This window comes from Rhipicephalus microplus, chromosome 1 (genome assembly GCF_043290135.1).
Source record: "Rhipicephalus microplus isolate Deutch F79 chromosome 1, USDA_Rmic, whole genome shotgun sequence".
Lineage (NCBI taxonomy): Eukaryota > Metazoa > Arthropoda > Arachnida > Ixodida > Ixodidae > Rhipicephalus > Rhipicephalus microplus.
The window spans coordinates 107,353,705-107,376,224 of NC_134700.1; the positions used below are offsets into that span (position 1 = coordinate 107,353,705).

Genomic DNA, 22,520 nt, shown 5'->3' on the forward strand with positions numbered 1-22,520 from the left:
AGAAAATTGAATGCTGAGAACTGAAAGCAGTTACTCGATCTATTTCATCTTTTATACCTCATTCCCTTTGCTAACACTAGAAGTGTAGTTTATTTTTTTACCAATTTATCTTTTGCAATAGCGAGTGCTTTATTTGGTACTGATATTTGGTACAGCAGATCGAAAAAAGTCGTTAGGAAGTAAATGTTGAAAGCGTATGTCCCCCACTTGCAATCCCCACATATGTCCCCCACATAGTAATCGAGAATAGTTATAGTTTAGAGCATTTGTTTGTAACTAAAACATGGTGATGGTGCTTCCGAATCAGCATAAGCTAGCCGAACAGTGCACCACCGACAGTCTGCAGACCATTTATTTTTTGTTTTTTTTATTTATTTGGTACAACAAAAAATGTATACATTGAAAAATATATATACACAACTAAAAAAGGCCTGCTCTACTGCAGATCAGGTTGCGTTGGGGGCACAGTGACAGTGGTGCTGTCAAGGCCCTGGCTGCTGTGGCTGGGCAGGAAGCCAGCTGCCGCGAGCAGCCGATAATCTGCACTCTGAGAGTGGGGATCATCGGGCTGCTCCACAACAAATGCTTCTCTGAAGCGCCGCTTCCTGCCCACACAGCGATCGCCAGACCCTGGCAGCCACCTCTTAATAATGTTGAGGGCCTCCGCCTGGTCGCACCCTGCTTTTTGGCAGATGACATCTGCATACAAGAACAGAAATACCATAGTACACATGAAGCACTGCAGTACAGAGAATACACAAGGGTACACACACATAAAACAATGAACAAGTCTAACATGTCACTAATCTACAGAGCCTCAGGTTCACAAAGGCCCTTTTCCCTTTTCTGCCATGAAGGCTGTACAGCACTTGCACATCATGTGCCAATACAGCCTTCATGGCATTCACACCAATTTCTCGGAGGCCACGTCCCCCAATCTGCAGGAGGTGCTTGCGCTGTAAAAAAATGCAAGAAGCATAGATGGGGTAAACGCAACAGCACATCGAAATGTTTTCATGATAAAAATCTGCAAGAAGAGGACACTGAAAACAACAGCTTGAATTTTTGGGCATCACAACATTTCATTGTTTTTTTACGCTAACTTCAACTCACTTGACCTAAAATGGTTTCCACATCAGCCCTCTCACACTCAGTGTGAGAACCTTTCAGAGTCCTTCTCTGAATGCAGTTTCGCTGTTATGAAATCAAATACAACACTGTTATAACCCTTAATAAACATTGATTCTAGCTATGAAATAGTATAATTACTTTGTACAGTGCTCAAATTCCAATACACGTTTCTTCGAGGTTACAATGTCTTTGCCTGAATGTTGACCAGGAGTAGCTTCTACAGGTGAAAAACGATAAAATATGTGGAATTCAAAAAAAAGCTTGGACATGTTTTTAATCAATGCATTGTAAGCTGAGCACAACAAGATAAATGAACATGATCAAGGCGTACTAAGAGGCAACCTTAGAGCGACCAAATCTTGGTCATAGATGAAACTGATAGAAAAATAAAGGTCACACTAGATGGTCGCACCATTTGCTGTTTATATTTTTCTGCGATAGCCAACAAAGAGGCATGTCGCTATAGAAATCTCATCACAATAAACAAAGGTGCATTTTTCTTCACACTGCAAAATTGGGTGCATGTTAGATTTTTAAAAAAGTAAGAAATCGGCTAACACAAGGCAGGGTGAACTGTAGCTCAAAGTAGAGAGAGCCGCAGCGGACACGAAATAGGGTGATGAATGAACAAAATTAGTGAATGTCTGTTTTAAGCAGGCTATTGCTAGTCACTGCCCATCAAACACACGATGCCGCCTACATCGTCTGCTAGCTTAGGACAGTTCACTCGGACTTCACAGACTATAGTAAATACAGTCGAATCTCATTAATTCCAACACACTTAATTCGAACTGATGCTGTGGTCCTATCAGAGCTATACCGCGCTCCGAAAATGCTCTCAGCACCCCGCCCAATCCTGCGGTGGCACCTCAGACACCTCATCGCTGTGCTTGAAGAAGAAAATGAAGAAAAGGAAAGAAAAGACTGCGGTGGAATGTTTGCCAAATGCCAATCTGCGACATTCCTGCGCCCCGTTTCGGCTTTTTCTGTCCCTGCCACGTAGAGACCCTTCTCCTCTTAACACTGCGCATGAAGAGAAAGAGGGGAAAAAAAGCTGTCACAGAGAGTTGGCTCTCTCATGCCGATCTGCAACACGCCGGTGTCACGCTTTCCTGTTTTTCTTTCCTGCTATGTAGAGACTATTCTCCTTTCAACACCGCGCATGAAGAGAGAGAAAAAAAAAATCTGCCGCGGAGTGTTTCTCTCTCGAATGCTGATCTGCTTTTCTCCAGGTGGAGACGCTCCTCCATTCTCATCATGTGCTGGCCACGCTGCGGCTGCAGCGCAGATGGTAACAGTGGAAACACAGTTGTCTTCGAAGAGTGTCAGCACTGGACATTGCCGCGCGCAACTTCTTTTGCCAGGAGAATACTGAAGCCGAAGTACAAATGCTTTGCAAACTGCACGCAAAACTTGTTGACTCGTTGCAAGGCCAACGTGTACAGACATGTATTGACAACTTTAATTAATGACGGATGTCCTGTAATTTGTGAATAAAACTTCTCTATGCACATGCATCACTGCATGGTGAGCCCTCCGCTCGTTTACCGTATTTACTCTATTCTACCGCGCCCTCGATTGTAACGCGCGCCCGGTTTCCACGACAAAAAAAAAAAAAAAAAACTAAGACATCGGTTGCAACGCGCACCCTTTTTTCTCGTTGGCCCGCTTGATCACACCACTCGCGAAAACGACTCTTTTTGTGAGCGTCTTCCGTTTAAATATGAAGTACGGGGAAAGCTTATCCCTATCTGATGTGCAACAGAGCATTGCTGTCACTCTAGTTTTACCGTGGCCCGATGTCAGTACACAAACTTGCTTCGCCCCCTTCTCCTAGACGGTTGCGATGCCAGGCATGTCGAAGTAAAGAGGCGTGTGATCGGCATTCCCGATTTGCCCAAGCAGGTAGCCGTTGTTGTGCCGCAAGTTTAGGAGGAACCTCTGAAGACTCTGAAGCTTTTCTTCGTACTCCTCCGGCAACTTCCGGCATATGCCCGTTCGCCTTCGGAGGGAAAAGCCTTTTCTCTTCATAAAGTTCGTTAGCCAGCACCTGCTCGCTTTAAAATGGCTCTGCATTAGCCCTTTTTCTAAGGCTAACTGCATAGCCTGCACTTGGAGCAGCTCTGTCGTCATGGGCCGCTGTGCCGCTCACTGCTTAATCACATACTCGCCGAGCAGCTCTTCAATTTGTGGAAACCGACCCTACTGTGGTCGACTGAAGCCTTTGCGTGAATCTTTGCTGTCGACAATATTCTGCTTTTGTTTCCGCCAGTCCAGCACGCACGTTTCGGGAACTACGAATGACCGCGATGCGGCTCGATTTCTGTCCGTTCCGGCACACGCGACTACTTTTCTTTTAGAAGCAGCATTGTGGTGCACTCGTCGAGTTTTTGGAGTCGGCCTTACCATGCCGTCGATGCTAATGTACTACAAGATGACGAACTCCTCAGCACACGTATGAAGTGCCGCGCATGGGAAACACATAGGCAGAAATGACCGACGCGCCATGCCGACGCACGTAGGGGGTGGCCATTTTGTAAGTGGCGATGGCAATAGAATGACAATATTCATTTTTTTTCATACTCGATTCTAACGCACATACGATTTATGAACTCTCTTAACCGGAAAAAAGGTGCGTGTTAGATTCAAGTAATTACGGTAACTTTCATTATTTTGAACTTCTTTTAATTTGAACAAATTTTCTGGCCTCTTTGAGTACGAATTATTCATATTCGACTGTAGTACAGTGGCTCATGAGATAACCTGACTAGTTTGTTTCCCGAAACACAGTATCTTAAAGCAGTACTAAATTTCTGCATGTTACATAGGCATACTAAAAATCAAGAAATATACACCAAAGCTGCAGCCACAGCTTTACTCTGCACAGCTGCCTCTGCTGCCTCCACTTCTCCAATTGTACCAGCAGGCAGCCGGGGAAGGTCAGAGGGGCGCTGTGCTGGCTGGGCGTGCTGAGGCACGGACAAGAGCCGTACCTTGTGCTTCAGCTGTCGCACCTCCTGCAGAACCTCTCTTTGTTGCTGCCGGATGCCACGTTGGATCCGCAGGATCCGTAGCAATAGAGCTGAAACATACAAGAGCACATACCATATTTACTCGCACAATTTGCATCGTCACATAATTTGCTCACCAGTATAATTAGCCAGCCTGCTTTACTACAAGAAACTTTTTGCTCGCATACTTTGCCCTCCCCAACCAGCCCGAGCCACCTTGCCAGCACACACACAGACACATTTGACTTCATGATGCTCTGGTCAGGCACATCTCTTGTCGAGCAGGCGAGTGCGGTCTTACACAAAATGGACTGAGTGCAAGGTCCCTTCTTCCATGAACTTTTATGCTTTCCCTAGAATATCGAATGAACTTGAAAACTGAAACCTGTTTATGTGTAGTCCGAAATGCCTAAAGGTTTGCCTCCTATCTTCCCACCTCTTCCACGGCAAGAATGTATTCTCGAGACACAGCACAGATGTTGAACGCGTGCAAGGACCTGTCACATCAACTAGATGAGGCAGGTTTTCGCACACATTTTTTTTTTTGGTTTCGCCATCTGGCCATTGCGTTTTTACCGTTCCTTGTGATAGGCTACAATAATTATATACGAGGCAGATTGCTGTTATAAAGCTTACCGAAGAAAACTGAAACCGTGCTACCGCTAAGCACATCAGCGTGGAGTTCTTCGACATGCAATATTCAGTATGGGAGCCAGCAGAAGAGTGCGTTGAATAAGACTTAGCATAGAAGCTTGGGTGTGTTGGTTAGATATCAGAGGGAACACAATGCAATAGAAGACTGGGACAAGGAATGGACACACACACACATGAAGAGCGACACACACAGCACTGTGTTGGCATCGCGCTTCCTTGTCTGCATCTTACTTTTTGTTGGGTTCCCGACAATTATTGGAGAGTACTTATGTTCTCTGGTATAACCCTGTCCTGGGAACTGGTTTTTGTGAGCACTGTTCGGAAGAACTTCAAGAAAATGGGGGCATTTGAACAGGCTTAGCAAACAAATGACAATCCGCTTTGAGACAGCTGTGCCAGCGCCTGCAACATATATTCCCAGTTGAGCTTTTAGGCCAGCGATTCCTACTAGCTTCGCACATGACCGGATTGACAAAAAAAGTACACATAATACGCGAGTATATACCGGTTTGACTTTGTAGCTTTGATGAACCAGGCAGATACACAAATTTATCCAAAACTCCATTGATTCTGTTGCAAATTATTCAACAAACAAATTGCGATGTTATCCATGTTACTATACGATTGTGGCACTTTACCATTGCAGCTTTCCAGGAGGCACACATAGTGCAGCGTTAGTTCACCACTCGCAGTTAATTGTATGCAGTAGGTTGCTCACAGCAACTGACTGCATGCAATGGTGAACATCTTGCATGCTTGCATCGCTGTTTCAGCATGCTGGCTGCTTCCCATACGCCTATCAATTGATGTTAATAAAATTGGGAAGATGAAGAAAGACTACACAGTGCCCTCTGGCCACCCTATACTCCAAACCTCCAGCCAACAAACAAACAAAAGAAACAGAAGTATGCAAATGAATATTATTCCTAATGCAGCTGGAATGGAGTGTAGGTTTCACCAATTCTGTGTAATAAGTCAATATGGAGTGAGTTAACTCTATAAAGCAGCTTTTCTCATAACAGTGTTCACTCTATTGTAACACAAGGAGTGACTTCATAGCATCTAGAAAGAAAAATAAAATCTTGATAGAAATGTGAGGCTCTACCTTAAAACAACAATAATCTGGAAAAAGAACTCATTACATTCGAAAAAAAAGGTAGCACAGTTGATCCCCTTTACAAGAGACACTGATGTAACAGACAAACGGGGATAAGAGGCACCAGTGTGCAGGCTGACATTTGGCCCATCATGCATCAGGCACTCCTTAGATGCGCCTGTGCAGCCGGGAGCCCTGCAGTCAAGCATGCTGAGCAAGACTGTTGACCACTGTACAATGACACATTGCCACAAAATTTCAAAACTTCATTTCACAGACTTGTGCAAAAGCTTCTTACACTCTTGCATAATTTTTGCACAAGCTTCTCTCATTCTTGCGTGATTTTTGTCAGAACATATAAGTGTTGGAAGTTGTATGTCCCCAAAAACTTGCACAATACAAATAGCATATATTAAAGTCTATCACTTAATACGTGCATAGTGTAACAATGAAAGGAAACTCACGCTTGGTTTGCTCCAAGCCTTCCCCGTGCGGTGCCTCCTTGAGCCTTGGAGAGGACAGTACAGCTAGAGCAAAGTAGCATCAATCCAGTGTTAATGGCAGGTTAACATGACAACAAAACTAACCCCCATATTCATAAACGCTCCCCGACTCGACTTTCACCCTTCACTTGATAGAGTTGAGCACTGTGCCGCTGCTCCTTTGAAAGCGACGCTGCGCTACTCAAGAATCACAGCAGATTATTGCTGACATGCAGCAATTTTCTCTGCTTAGAGACGGCGCTCCCATCAGCCATCTCAAGTGAAGGTGAAACGTTGAGTGGAGGGACGTTCTAGAATACGGGGGTAAGATTGGTTGCAAGAACACTACAATAGACACACTTAATTTTTACACTTCAGCTATATTGTACAGCTACACACATTCTGCATCCTTATAATGCAACATATACATACAGGCTTATAAAGTAAACACTGTAGGCTGCTCAAATAACACCTACACAAAAAAATTACCCAAAAGTGGCCATGCGCAAAGTACTTTTATTTGAAACTCACAAAACTTTTGCGGTGATGGAGAATAAATAAGACAGGTTACGCTTGGAGGCACATGAGACCTTCGCAGCTTTCATAAAGTACAAAAAACAATATGGTATGTGTGTGTGTATGTACGCATGAAGCTTCAGTCTTTACATACGGTTTCTTGAAAGAATCTACTATGAATTTTATGGCACCTATGTCCTTCAGCGCAATTGAAAGCCTGCTGATCAGTGTGTGCAATTGTGGAATAGTTACATGGAAAATGGTGTGAAACACCTAAAATCAAATTTTTCTAGCTAGGAAATATGCAGCTGTGTATACACAACACATGCTGCAAACAGTGGGAGGTGACCACAAGAGTGATTTGAGTGTAAGCGGCAGTATTCCGCATTCATGCACCCCGCCATTTTCAACTGTTGCCCAAAAGCAGCACCACTTCAGCGTGCTACTTTTTTGTTTACATCATAAATAGCACGGAATACAGCAAGGATGAAAACAACATATGCAATTAAATTTTGAGCACTATTTATGGTGCGCATGATTGATTGATTGATATGTGGGGTTTAACGTCCCAAAACCACTATATGATTATGATAGACGCCGTAGTGGAGGGCTCCGGAAATTTAGACCACCTGGGGTTCTTTAACGTGCACCTAAATCTGAGCACACGGGCCTACAACATTCCCGCCTCTATCGGAAATGCAGCCGCCACAGCCGGGATTCAAACCCGCGCCCTGTGGGTCAGCAGCCGAGTACCTTAGCCACTAGACCACCGCGACGGGGATGGTGCGCCTGAAAAAAAAAAGGCCTTTGTACAACGACGAATTCATAATTTGCCTTCACGGACCTTCTGTTAGGCTGCACCACATACAGATTTTTTGTGGCCTTCAGAAGAGATTTGAAAAAAAAATAATAACCGTGTTTACTCTCGTCATGAGCGCACTCACTAAGTCACCCTCATTTCAGTCGCCAAAATTTTGAATTTTTTTTTCTTTCACATATTAAACACACACCTTACGTTCATCCGCTGAAGTCCCACGGGCTCCGCTGCCACGTGCCATTTTATTTTTGTTTCTATTTGTTCACGGAACGTCCCCTGTCTTTTTTAATTATCTCTTGTAACATATGTGGCATTATCTTGTTCCCGAGGTGCCACAGGTGCTCTGCTATGTAGATGCACCATTAAACTAGTATTTTTGATCAACTGTGCATTTCTGATGTTTACCTTGCAAGTACGTGAAACTGGCATGCTTCTTGATCTACGATACACATGTGGCTTGTCTCACTTTGAAGGAAAAGTTAGCATACAATGGTGTAAATGCTTAGAATTTGAAATATTGAGGCAGCAGCACACCGGAGATGATCATATGGTAAAGAAACAAGTGCTGCCTTATTACTGGCAAGTTGTCACTTATATGTACAAATAAATTTCGCGAGCTAAAAAAAGTACAAAAGCACAGCGAGGCTATGATGTGGTTCAACCTGTGGATTCGCTTCATTTATCACGCCATATGATGAAGCTTCCTTTGGTAAAACTGCTCAGATAAGAAAAAAAGTTTGCTGTCCAATACAGCAACTATACAAAGTGTGCACGTGCATCTCGCAGGGCCTTTTCGTCACTTCCGAAATGCGCCACCAACATGCCCGGGCACCAACCGAATCTATCGCCTACAACTGCCATTTTGTCTCCTCGTGCTTGCACCCGTTCAGTTTTGCCTCGCGATGCAAGTTTGAGAAATTATGAGCTGCTAGTGAGGCAAGTTGATTTAGTAGTCCACGCAGAGGGAGCAGAGCTTAGGGTGTTTCTTCGCTGAAAGTTATAACCTGAAATTGAGAACGCACATTCCGATTTTCCTAAAAGTTTCAGCGTATTTGGCTGGTGCAGATTAACAAAAGCTACTTGAAGAAACTTTGCAATATTTGCATCTTCAGATGCAACTTCATTACGGGTAAGTGCCATAGCCAAGTATTTACCTGCAAACAGATATAGCTTACCAAGATACTGTACATACAAACTTGTCCGCAGTTAAAATCATGATGGCGAGGAAGGCGGTTAAAGTCGTGATGGCAATCCCGGAGATTTGGTATTGCATTGAAACAAACTATAAAGAATGGGAAACAATATTAGTTCACTTTGAAGTATAGCCGATCGGTTCAAGTTGGGCGTCAGGTTTTTTTTTAATTAGTCAATTAATTCTATACACGGTCTCTATCATGTTCAATGACTCCACTGTACATTAGCGTACAACAAAAGCAAAATACAAAGTGAAAAGTGTGTTAAAGCATACGTGAAAAATAAAGTGATGACTGGCATTACCGTGGCACACACTACGCAAAGTCGCTATCTGCCTTGTATAATATTTTCCTCGACTATTTCCACAAATTGCAATCAAAGAGGCTCAAGCTCAACATCAGCACTGTTTAAAACACTTGGGGGGGGGGCATTGCTACTTTGGTGGCGTAGGCCGTGACAATATATTCATAATATTATATCTCTTGTAAACTTGCCTAGCTCTGCACGACTAGTTTTCGATGGGAGCAGCTGCGCTTCGCACATCCACTCTTAAAATTGCGGCTCGAGAGATTTTGAGCTTTCACTTGTTTTTGGGCCAGGCAATTTGTAGTGAAAGCAAGATAATAGGCCCTCATAGGTTGTGGCGGGCAGCCGCTGTACGCCGTGGCTGGTATATGTGTCGCACATCTTGATTATCTGGTCTTGTATCGAGTGAACGAGCGAGGCCTTCCTAATCCAATGAGCTCGTTAAAGTAAGACAACAAAAAACCAGAATGCTTCCACATCGTTCACAGCAACAGATGACGAGCTCCCAACAAACCGCACTGCAGCACGTGAACTGCCGTAGGTACCCAGGGAGTTACCCGGGTATGGCGGGAGAGGGCGACAACGGCAGGAGTGACATCACAAGAACACTATGTATAAAGGGGACATTTGAAGACTTTTTTCCCATTTTTAAACTTCGTGTACTGTTCTGTCACAATTTATAGCTCAGAATAGTTGTATTTTGAAAAGGGCACTAATTCATAAGCCCAATGGTTCAAGGATGGGTGCATTTAGGGGGCCCATTCTACGTTTTACTTATGCCCTTCAAGAACTTGCTTACAGGGCCAAAGTCCTGTTTCAGAAAGAACACGCTAGTGCGTGGCCAGCAGTCTGTCAAGCATTAGTGCTGGTGAGATTTGGAAATGCAGCGCATGAGCATCCTCATCTGCTACTTCTCTGCTCATGCTATCGGGGCTTACTTGCGAGGCACGGTCCTTCGCACTTTTCATTGTCACACTGTAAATCAACTGATACCAACTCTGCCTTCCATTATTTAATAAACCAATATTTCATGGTCACGAGGACGAGCTTAAAATGTTTGCTACATCAGACCTGAACAGCATTTTGAGTCATCGAAACTTGCTAGTTGCAGCGAGCATTATGCGAAAAATATGATGTGCTTTACGGTGACAACTTCCAAAACACTGCAGCAACGATTAAAATCATGCATTTTTTGTGCTCACAGGAAATCCCTGAGGCAGGAGGCACTGGGCTAGATAAATTGCGCAGCTAAAATACGGATGCGCTTTCCAATGCTGTCATGCGCACAGGCGGAGATGGCAGACAAAACTGGGCGCACCCCGATTCTATGCGCATGCGTCCCATTCACAAGCCTCGCTGCCAGTTAGCACCACATGGCTCACTGTCCATGAGCTCGCTTGTTTCCTGTAACAGTGGACCATAAGTACACCTATTTAAAAACGAGGATAGAATGTATATAATGCAGCATCTGATGAAGCCATGACGATGTGTTGCTGATGAAATCTGGAACTCTAGTTAGTACCCTTATTGTTAACCAGCCGACCGACTAGCAAAAAGACTGAAATGATGGCATCTACACCTGCCCTTAAAGGGACACTAAACAAAGTTTTTGCCGCCGAGATTTTCAGCCAAAGCAAAAGATTGGGCCATGAAATTCATAGACAATAATTTCAAGCAGAAACTACGAAAATATACTGAATTTAATTAGCCTTTTACAAAATGCCGCATCTAGCTCTTAGACACGGCGTTTTCTAAAAGGTCGCGACATTTATTTTTCAAGTTTTTTTTTGTTATTCAAGACAAATCTACGGTGCATTGTTCACAGAAAACGAAATTGCCTCGGTAAGATTTCTTTGCGAGCAGCTTACTAATTTTAAGGCAGGCGCGTTGATTCGTGAACTGAAGGATGCGAGTGATCGATCTTGCCTGCTAGTGGCTAGGCGACAAAGGCTTTACCTCATGTCCTGGTGTAGCTAAGTCACGCAAATGGAGCAGAAAATGTGCATTATCATTTATTTCACCTAAATATCACACGTATGTGACTTATTGCCGGTGACAGGTGATCAGGCTGAAGTCGACAAGTTGCAAATCTGAACAAGAATTCACTCGAATGAAAAACCAACCTATACTCACGTGCACGGTGAAGTCGAACACGTCGTCCGTCAATGTTGTCGCTGATGCCCGAAGGAAAAGAGAAGAGGACAAGCGACGGGGTCGTCTCTTTCTATAAAGTCGGCGTAACTGCCAGAACGGCCAACACAAAAGGCATCGGGTTGACATTCCTCCATCTGGGCATCAGTCGCTCCACCCGGGCATGCAGCTGCTACTGGTTCTACTACTATCCTCTTCCCCGTGCCTCTTCCCGACATTGCAGTGTTGCTGCCATACTCGCGAACCTTTTTAAATTAAAGCAAGCAATCATGTACTATCGTGCGCCATACTAAACTTAAAAACAGTGCGCCGGTACATGAGATCACGAAGCGCGGTCCACGCCATCACAAGAGCAATTAGAGAAATGAAAGAAAGAAAACAAAAATGTATAAAATATTTTGTCTCAATACGATCCGCAATCCAGTTTCCTGCAGCGGCTTTTGGCTCTGTATGAACGGCCAAGCCAGTGCCAAGCCAAGCTTGCGTCCCTGATCAGCTGTTTGTTTCCATCGAGAATTCAACAGTGAATTGGCAGTTTGTTTAGATGATATTGCTAAAGGGCTTGAAATTGAATATTTCTCTACGTACTACTGCTGTACTTTTCCTCTCTGTTTCCTGATCACAGTGATGAGATTGAGGAGGTTACAATTTAGAAAACAGCAAGTGCAGCTCAAGCATTGCTAGTATCGCTGTTTTGGTAATAAAATGTTACGAAGATTTTGCCCCGCGACCTGCTTGCCGTGTTCGAGCACCCAGTAGAAATTTATGGTGCCGCGTTTTAAAGAGTTGAATAAAATTGCAATATTACGAAAGAAAGGCTCTGAAGCAACATCGCATTTTATCAGGCCTACACCTCCCACACCTAGACGAGTAAAACTCGTCGATATTATCTTGCAAAGCTGTGTATAATATTTAGAAGACATTCTTTAGCCCACGATGAATTGTTCTCTCGTGTGGCTTCTCCATTTGGTACTGTCATGTTAACTTACAAAGGCAACTTTCCATATTTAGCCTCTTTAAATATTGCAAAAGCTTGACACGTGGTGTGCATGCCATACTGATAATTCTCCTCGTAACCTGGGTCCGCCTCTTTAAACAGCGTCGCATTTTATTGTTCGCAATTGTGTTTGTTTTATACTGTAAGCGAGCTGTGTGATTTCATCAATATTCACGAGTGTTCCCTGACTATACAAACACGTGCGTCTTATTTGGTGCGGTGCACGTTTGTATGTAGCAAAAAATGCCATTTCGTCAGCGTGTGTCTGCATACACTTGCATGCCCTGCAGTACGTGTACATAATTAATGCAGTAAGGAGTGCAATGCATAGCCTTGCATGGGACATATATTCCATGCACCCTAAGAGAAATGTTGTTTGTTATGAGCCTACTGTTTATCATTACATTTTTTTTTCGTTAAAGTTTCATCTCCATATAAAGCAGCTGTATACAGGCACGAGCTTCAGCAGCTTCCTCGTTGTTCCATTTTAAATAAAAACATCAAGCTTACCCGAATCAATGATCTGTTTGCTATCATTACTGTTATGTGTTCTGCGATGTACACAAGGACAGTAGTATACAAAAAATAGGGAGGGAATTGAATGCCCTGCCTGCATGGCTGCGCCGTTTCACAAGATCAGGCGCTGCGCTGTGAAGCTTCCTACCGGCCTGCAGAAATTCAAGGGAGCGTACAATAGCGTGGTTCAAGAGGACTTGTGGGGAATACTAGACACACTGGGTGTAAAAGACGGAGTCACTAATCGTTTAAAGGAAATCTATAAAACTAACAAGGTAGTTAAAAAGTGGGAAAAACAGGTATCCAAGCCCACAGTGGTGAAACGTGGACTTAAGCAGGCGTGCCCACTGTCACCCTTACGTTAGCCGCTGCCCGATCTAAAGGGTACGGCCACATCCATCCATCTATCCAGCCAAGAATATGCTCTCTGGCTTGTTGCTCCAGGCCTAGTCAGGTAGATTTCCTGGCCTCACCGTTGAATTATTTGCTCGGGTTGTGGCTTGCAAACATTGCAGTTTTGGGCTTCATATCATCTTGTTCCGTCATCATGTCTTCCAAGTGGAGGACATGTCGCAGTGTGAGGAGGTAGTACGACAAGGCGCTGATAGAATGAGCTATCAGTCTTACCAGGCAGGCGGTTGAGAGCGCACCGAGGCAGCTTACGCACACCAGCACTATCCGCTTCCTGTATAATACAGGCTAGGGAATTATAGAAACACAGAGCAGAAATCATTGTGCCTCTCTCATGCACTCACAAGGCGGAACCTGCTTCGAACACTGAGGACCGAGCTAAGCAACACCATGCGTGACGATAAATCATGGTCTCCTATTGCAATAATGATTAAGGCACGCATGCAACTTAAACCATTGTCACGCAAGATGAATTCACAACACCATCGAAGTGAACCCAAGGCACGTGCTGATTATTATGTACGGTACTAGCACTAAATTCATGCAGACGTTTAGTTGGTGCTGCAGTAGGCCTAGTTGAAGGAATGGCCACAGCTACTGCTGTGATGGAGAACGGGCTCATTAACATCTTCATGTAGATTAAAACGACTTACCCCGAAATGGCTGGGAGTGTCACGCTATCCCTGGCAGTGGCACATGCAGTTGCATATTTAACGATTACAGAAATGGCGTACCGATTTCCAAAGCACCTATCAATACTTCCGTCAAGGCGTAGCACCAAACACTTTATCGCACATTTCGGGAAACATTCTTTTTTCGCCCAATCTGGTGGCTAGGCATGACTACGCCCAAGAATAAGCATGTTATTATGTGTGTCGGAGGTATTTTCATCTGATCCCTGAAAATTTATTTCCCTAAACCCATGGAAAAAAAAGAAAATGGAATTCGCACCTGTCATCACATTGCACCCCATCACAGGAATGGGATCAGATTGGCCTGGCGCTCAATACTCCCTTACGCTTAATCAGAGCTCAGTCTGGCACCAGCTCCAGACAAAACCATTTATAATCTCCTGTCTGGCACATCTGTTTTACTCTGCTCTCTCTCAACCAGAGTGCACCATGTACCTGTGGTTCACCCCTGGTGGATCTTTTTCACTGTTTGTGAATTGCACACAAAGCCCTTACTGGTAGATTCTATTCCCAATTCTTCACTATTCTCACGGGAGGCCACCCTTTGGGCAGCTTACATCACGACATGTGCGTGTCATGATGTCAGAGCCGTCTTTTTCAGAGTCGGTGCCGTCTTTTCTTTCTGTTTTGCTCCTTCCCTGTCCTGTGTTTCTGGTGTTGCGCTGCAAACAAGTGAAGATGTTAAAGAACACCAGATGTTAAAAATTTGCTTCTCATTATTATATTGTGGTTTTGGGAATTAAAACCCCAGATATATTGAAAGAAGATGCATGAAAAGGGAAGGATGATATTGGAAACTGGCAAAAAAGGGATGACAGACTTCTTAAGCTATGCTGCCATTGAGATTTTCAGCTGTTCACGCAATTCTCACACGTGGCTTTGATGCAGCTATGCACATATCACACAAGCATGCTGACTGTACAGTTAGTATAACTGCAACCTTCATGTACCTAGCCTTCATGTACCCTCTATGACATTTCAGAACATCTGAGTCAGTGTTAGCATCAAGTTATGTTCTTCATGCTGGGGAACCAGTGTGATGAGTTACCATTTCTACAGAATGAAGCCGTGTCTACCTGGAACAAGCTGCAAGATACATAACTAAACGGCCCTTTTCAGGGCCAGTCAATCTCTGTCCGGCTTGGATGCACCAACTGATTCCCTTTATCATCAACCCTCAATAAAACTAGCAAATGTTTGTACATGTGCAAGCAGTGTCATTCAATATCTTAGGAAATGCTTGTGAAGCAATTTCAAGGAGAATCGTTTTTCTGATCTCATAGTGAGGCATTAGGAACACCTTAGTCACACCAAATGCCATTATTCAATGAGAAGAACAAGAGAAATATTTCACTGGGAACTATGAAGTAAACAAAAAAACAAATGTTTTCAGATACTGCGAGATCATTTCATAAAAAAGCTCAGAAGTTGCTATGTGTGGCCGCATTTAATCTGTGCAAGCATCGTGTGGTTACAAAATTCTGTACCAAACATAGGTTCAGCTTTCTGGAATAGGCCGCGCTGCACAAGCTAGCTCAGTGCATGCACTTCTGTACTCTGCCAGAGAATATTTTTACCACCAGTATGTTGTAACGTGAAGTGAAATGGTGATTGCATACTAGGGCGCGTCCTGCAGGACCCCAATAAGGTTGTTTCACTTGATCGGTTGGTGTGCCGTAAGCAGAACATTTCCAAGAAAAATCGTATAGTTTGGAGGAGGACTTAAGCAAGGAAAGGTGTAGATAAAACACTGGATTCACTGGCATTATCCTCACCAAGTATAACATTGTTTTTCTGGTGAAGCTTTGTGTCTGAACAGCGAGCAGGATAAGCTGGTAAAAACATGCAAAATGGGAAGTCTAGCACAGCAATCTGTGCAGTACTGCTCATTTCATGGAGCATTAATTTCACAGGCTTTGCTCATTGTTAGCGTTAAGCCTATACTATGTCCACTGCAGGGTGGAAGCCCAATCAATGTTCTCTGTCCTGTATGAGCCAATTTCATATTATGGCTGATAATTTCTCGATCTCATTAGAACTAATCACCTGCCACCCTCTGCTACATTTCATGTGTCCTAATATAAATAATTGACATTACTGACCTGTCATCCATCTTTTTTTCTCATTCCCAACTAATGCATTCATTTTTGATAAACTCTGCTTTCTTCTCATGTCTTAATATTATGCTAGCCTTTTTTCATTTTTCGGAAACATTGTCTTTGCTCAGAAGCTAGAAGTTATCAGAAAGAACATAACGACATTCTACCTCCTGAGCATATGGCATCATCAATACAAAAATGTAAAAAAAGTGAGAAAACATCCTATCTATATAAGAGGCCCTAAAATACTGCAGGAGGCAACAAATAAACTGGTATTTGTATAAAGGCAGTGACAAAAACTTTGACTACTGTCACTTATTCTAATTCTTGGGACATCTTTTTTAGTACATCATAACACATAATTACTTATTTACACAATTTACACAGAGGAATTGCCACCACGTGCATTGAGGCCACCCTTCAGAAGTCATGTGAGCACAAGGATGAGGTAAGCCTTAAAAACCAGATTAAAAGACTAAAGGATGCTGGATATCCCAACAGCACCATCACACCCGTGTGCTAAACCCTCCTGCAGAAAGTCAAGTTAAACTAAACAGGACCAAAATAAAAACAGAATGACCAAAGATCTTTGCATGCTATACCGTACGTACATAAGGTGTTTCACAATATAAAGAAAATAGCGAGCCGATATGACTTTATCTTGTTATTTGCCATCCCTTGCAAGTTTTCAAAAGTGTGTGTACTAAAAAGCAACAGGAATAGCCATTATTTCACCATTCGTCACGAGAATAGGTATACTGAATGCCAATATAATGTTGTGTATGAGATACTATTGACACGTGGAAACGTAAACATAAGACAAACTGGGCAATGCCCCAATGTTTGAGCAAGACAGCATGCTTAAAATGTTAAGAATGGCTATGGTAGTCGCATGGTCATACACTGTAAAGAATGTAAGTGCAGTTCTTTGTTTCATAAAACACTGTTTTTGAAAAAAGCAAGAACAAGAAATGAAAGGGAGACTGTGAAAGCATTTTCTTGTCAGGAAGGCCATGGATCAGTGCATCAGTATACCTTCACTCATCCATTCGGAGAGAGAGTATTCTTTTCTCAGTTAAGATTATATTATCATGGTCTCACATGTGTCGTTGTGCATGAGCACTGTTCTTGTACTCTGTAAAAAAGTGGGGGTAGTACCTTCAATAAAATTTAGTTGGCAGTCAGCGCTCTTTCCTGTCCTTTTTGTCTCTTCCTGAACTTCTCTCACTGTTACTAGAACACAACCACGATGAACCAACTTGCCCAGATTAAGCTATTGTTGACGAAAAGTCAGAGCATGAAAATACTTCAGGGGCTTAGAACCTCCTCACTACCCGTCTACTTACGGCCCTGGTCATTTGTGTTCCGAGAGTGAAGCACTAGTGAAGCTATCTAACTACCTAACGGTGAGGAGGGTTTGTGTATACTCGAGCTTGTTTCATGACATGGTTAGAGGTGGCAGGTTGTTGAAATAATAGGCTGTGTGGGAGGTCAAGATTTTGATTGAGAACGCTGAGTATGAGCCAGTGACATTAGGCGTTCAAGACTTTTTGCGATATTCACTCTAGCATAGGACCTTGATTGGTGGTTGACGTGTGCATTTGATCACATTGTAGTCTTCCGTCATAATTTTTTTGCCACTTGGCGTCGACGCTCTTGAGTTGTACCAAAGTAATTAAGCATCCAGGTACAAGTATCTTCTGTCAGTGTTTCAATGAAGAGCTGAATATGAGTAATGGCTTTCATCGATACTTCTGGCATTGGTGTATGAACATTTCTTTTGAAGTTCTCTTGTAAAAAAGGCATTAAAGATATGTTTTTGTGACTTTTTAGTGTTGGCCAGAACTGCTGGTGTGTCCGAACGGCTCTTCGATTGGTTGTGGTGTTGTCTTGTTCAGGGCCACAGAGCTTTCAGTCTTTTTTTATATTTGCCTTCACAGGAATGCTCTTTGCATGCTTCTTCAGTACTTTGTATTATTCCTAAAGCATTGACTTCCAGATTTTGATTGTGGTGCTTTAATCTAGTGTTCAACTTCACGCTACCTTCATTTGCACGCAAAGCAAGAACTCAGGAGTATGGTAACTTTTGCTATGGGTTTTCCCTTCTTCAGTCTACTGTATTATTGCCTGTGTTGTCTAAGCGCTGACAGCCTCGTGCGACAGCTTTTTTTTTGTGCACTTATTGTGTGCCAATGACTTATTTGCCTCCTCAGCTAAGGACTTTTTGTATTATAAGAGAAAGCTCTGTCTGTATTGCTTTTGTCATTTGCTGATGGTGTATCTTCAGTATCTTGTCTCAGTGTACACTATACTTGAATGGAAGAGCAGCATGACTACCTTCAGCTGTTAGCAGGCTTTTAGCTGCTGTAATAGTGATTGATGCTCCTTTCTCGGGCATTCTATTTTGGATGGTTGGCATGTCATTGCTTCTTTTAAACTTTAAACTGCAGGTGCACCTTTTTCTGGTTACACCTGGTATACTTTTCCAGTGGATATATATATATATATAATATATTGCTAACTTGAGAAACAAGGCCTCTTTACGTTAAGTGCACATCAGGTGGGAAGAGTACTTTTATTACTTGCCAAGATTGTGGCCCCTTATGGTGGGAATCGTAATGCACTGTTGATGTGTCCAATTCACATAGCATAATTCCAAGGCACTCGATGAATATCCAAGGAAGAAAATTATGTTCTTTTGCGTGAGTTTCAGCAACTCATAGTAATTTGTATGTAAATGAATACTTCATCATTCTTGGCTGTCATGTTTTATGGAAGCACATGTGCTTCGTTAATAACAAAAAAACACGCACGCTCACGCCACTGCCGTGGCGTGAGCGTGCGTGTTTTTTTTTTTATTAACGATTTGCCCTATGCATTCACGTTTCTTCTTTTTTTGTGTGTCGTACTTCTCGTATCGCGCAGCCTACCGTTCTGGGCACACGTAAAAAAAGTACATAAAAAAGAAGCGTTCCACGCCGAAATTCGCGTTCGCAACGAGCTGGGCACCGACAGGGTGCCTTACGACGCCCACACACTCCGCAACACCTTACCAACCGTTCGCTGCGATGTTGTTGGGAATTCGTGTGGTCGTTGCATGAATATAGCGCGTGCGTGCGTGCGCACGCGCGTCTGTGTGTTAGATCACGGCAACTGCATATGTTGTATGATTCAGTCACCATAACGCAACTGACGACCCCCGCTCTTCCCACACGTCAAGCAGCAGCAAGTGCCGTTAACCGTACTTTGCTGTGAACGCAAAACAGATTCGAATAGGTCGCGTAGATAGCTAGCCCGACACATGATACGATAAGATTTGCGTCAGATATTCGACGTCTACATGCACGCGTAAGGCAGCGGTATCCGCAGCAGCTTCGTCATACGTACGGATAGCACCGCATTGGACGTCACGTCTGACAGAGAAACTTGATCGGTAATTTTTTCTCACTTAAAAAGTCTACCTTGCACAACTTCAAGCAACGATTATGCATTTCAACGAGCTGTGCATGGTTTAATGATTGATTGATTGATATGTGGGGTTTAACGTCCCAAAACCACCATATGATTATGAGAGACGCCGTAGTGGAGGGCTCCGGAAATTTCTACCACCTGGGGTTCTTTAACGTGCGCCCAAATCTGAGCACACAGGCCTACAACATTTCCGCCTCCATCGGAAATGCAGCCGCCGCAGCCGGGACTCGAACCCGCGACCTGCGGGTCAGCAGCCGAGTACCTTAGCCACTAGACCGCCGCGGCGGGCATGGTTTAATGACGAAAAGATAGTTCTAATATTGTGACCGGCACATATATTACTCTCTCTCTAACTTGAAAAATCAGCGCGTGAATTGGGGCCAGAACACCGCCAAAAAGCAGCACACGCAGAAATTGGCTCATATTCTAATATTATGACATCGTGATGTTGACTTTTCAGCTGACGCCGGCAATAACGTTCAAACGGCGGACCAATAATGCCGGTCTTATTGGATGGCTCCGCCCATATTGGCTGCTACTTGTACAACCTGGCCCGATGTGTCCGTTCTAATAGGCCGGCACAGCCTATATGGGCGGAAAGTTCTGAAAGCTGGCCCAATATAACCAATCTAATAGACTGGCACAGCCATCATTGGCGGAATGTTGTCAACGCTGGTCCAACCTCGCCGTTCTATTTGGCTGGCATAGCCAATCTTGGCGGTACGTTGTGAAAACTGGGCCGTTCATGGGCCAGGCAATGCCGATCTATCCCCAATATTGGGCCAACCTTCTGTGCTGCCTGGGAGCTGCCACCTCCAACGACACCAGTGCGGACGTGACTTCCACTTCTGTTGCCTTGCTCGCCTCGCTGTACCAACCGCCAATCGACGATGACCCACCCTTCAGTTCTCGCCAGCAGGCTGACCCGTATTGTCGGCGCATTCTCAGAAGCTACGCGTCCACCTAATGCACGCCTTCGTCGACAACTCGAGCACTTCAAGCTTTAGGACGATGTGCTGTATCGTCACATATATCAACCTGATGGTCAACACTGGGTACCTGTTCTGCCACGCGCTCTTCAACATCATGTACTTAACGCCTTTCATGACGATTTGACTGCTGGTCACCTCGGCTTTCACAAAACCTACGACCGCATTCGGAGCCGCTTTTATTGGCCTGGCATTTCTACCAGCGTAGCAAAGTACGTGGGTTCCTGCTCTTCGTGCCAACTTCGCAAACTTCCCACTTCCCCCCCGGCTGGTCAGTTACAGCCAATTACGTGCCCTACAACACCTTTCGAGGTCGTCGGAGTCGATCTCTATGGGCCCCTTTCTGTTACTGGCGCTAGAACTGGATGGATAGTCACCGCCGTAGACCATCTGACACGCTACGCCGAGTCAACTTCAGTAGCTTCTGGTTCAGCATCGGAAGTTGCTGACTTCGTCCTTCAGGCCATAATACTACGTCATGGTGCTCCTCGTGTATTTCTAAGTGACCGTGGAAAGGTGTCCTTATCACAGCTTTTAGGTGAAGTTCTTCGTGTTTCTGGTACTACACACAAGATGGAGTCTAGCTACCATCCTCAAACAAACGGTCTGACCGACAGATTTCATCGAACCCTTGCCGACATGATCGCCGTATTCATTCTACCGGATCACAGAAACTGGGATAAACTTCTACTGTTCCTCACTTTCGCCTACAACACCGCTGTTCAGCGCACAACCGGCTACTCACCGTTTTATCTTATTTACGGACGTTCACCTACTTTCTTTATCGATGTTTACTTCCTCACCAGCAATGACCTTCCATCACCATCTTCTTGCGAAGAATATATTTCTCGCCTTGCCCATTGCCGCCAGCGCGCTTGTATGAACATGGAAGCTACGCAACAAGCAAGGAAGGCCGTCTTTGACACCTCTCATCGTGTGGTATCATTCCGACTGGGTGACGATGTGCCGCTATTGACACCAATTCACTCACCTGGTCTCTGCGACAAGTTCCAGACTTGATTCATCGGCTAATATGTTGTTTTAGAGCAGACTTCACCTGTCAACTATCGTGTGACGCCTCTTGTCGTGCCAACTGACCACCGTTACCGCAGCACCGAAATCATACACGTTTCCCGCATGAAGCTTTTCACACGACGTTCCTCGTCACCTTGACTACACGCCCGCAGCGGCCAAGCTGGGCGCCTCTACGTGAGGGGAATCAGTGTAGGCATCTATTATGCGCTTCATCCTCATCTGAACAGCAGTGGGATTCTGGGATTGTACCAAAAACCTCAAGGTGCTAAATAGAAAACCCTTTTGTCACGGTTGCCCGCTGCCTTTGGCAGAGGCCAACCGTGGCGACTAACTAAGCCTCGTTGACCAACTATGGTCTGTCCCGCAAGGCCACGAGGTGGTGGTCTGGCAAGGCCTTGACGTCCGCACGCAGGTTATCTAAGGCTCGGTCGGCAAAAGCATCTGCTAGACTACTGATAAACTTGTTACTAACCAACCATACTGGCTCACCGGCGCTCAGCAAGAATCACAGGGCACACGAATAGCACCTCAAGAGTGTTGCCTAAAGGAAGGTCTTCTTGCTTGCCGAGACTGCGATAGACGCCAAAGAGAGCGCAGGCGGCACACATGACGTGGTGGGCTTGTCCGTCGTAGTGGCACCATATGACGTCAGCGAAATTTGCGAGGACGCGTCCACGGACATGGGCGCGGAGTACGTGAACGCCACGCAGACTGCGGCGGCGGTAGAGGAGCTCACTAAAAATGAACCAACCAGATGACGTCTGACGCGGTAAGGCGGACACCGGTGAGTTTCGGACCAGCGAGTGGGACGTCGCCATGGTCGGCGTGGCGGCGGACGTCGGGTGTGGAGATACCGCCTGGCGAGACGATGTTGCGGATTCGGAAGGAGCAGTCATTGACGCAAATGGGAAGGTTCAGTTGGCGAAAAAAAAAGGTGGAAAGCGAAGAAAAA

The 22,520-nt window shown here is 44.5% G+C and overlaps 1 protein-coding gene across 1 annotated transcript; it reads right to left on the reverse strand.

Annotated features, from left to right (window-relative positions):
* Positions 1 to 435: 435 nt before the first annotated feature.
* On the reverse strand, positions 436 to 21,558 carry LOC142765590 (uncharacterized). The gene is made up of 4 exons (XM_075866808.1): positions 21,525 to 21,558; positions 6,357 to 6,419; positions 4,125 to 4,213; positions 436 to 956 (listed from the first exon to the last, which is right to left on the reverse strand). The coding sequence occupies exons 1-4, from the start codon at positions 21,556 to 21,558 to the stop codon at positions 792 to 794; spliced, it is 351 nt and encodes a 116-aa protein (XP_075722923.1). The 3' UTR covers positions 436 to 791.
* Between the last annotated feature and the right edge of the window lie 962 nt (positions 21,559 to 22,520).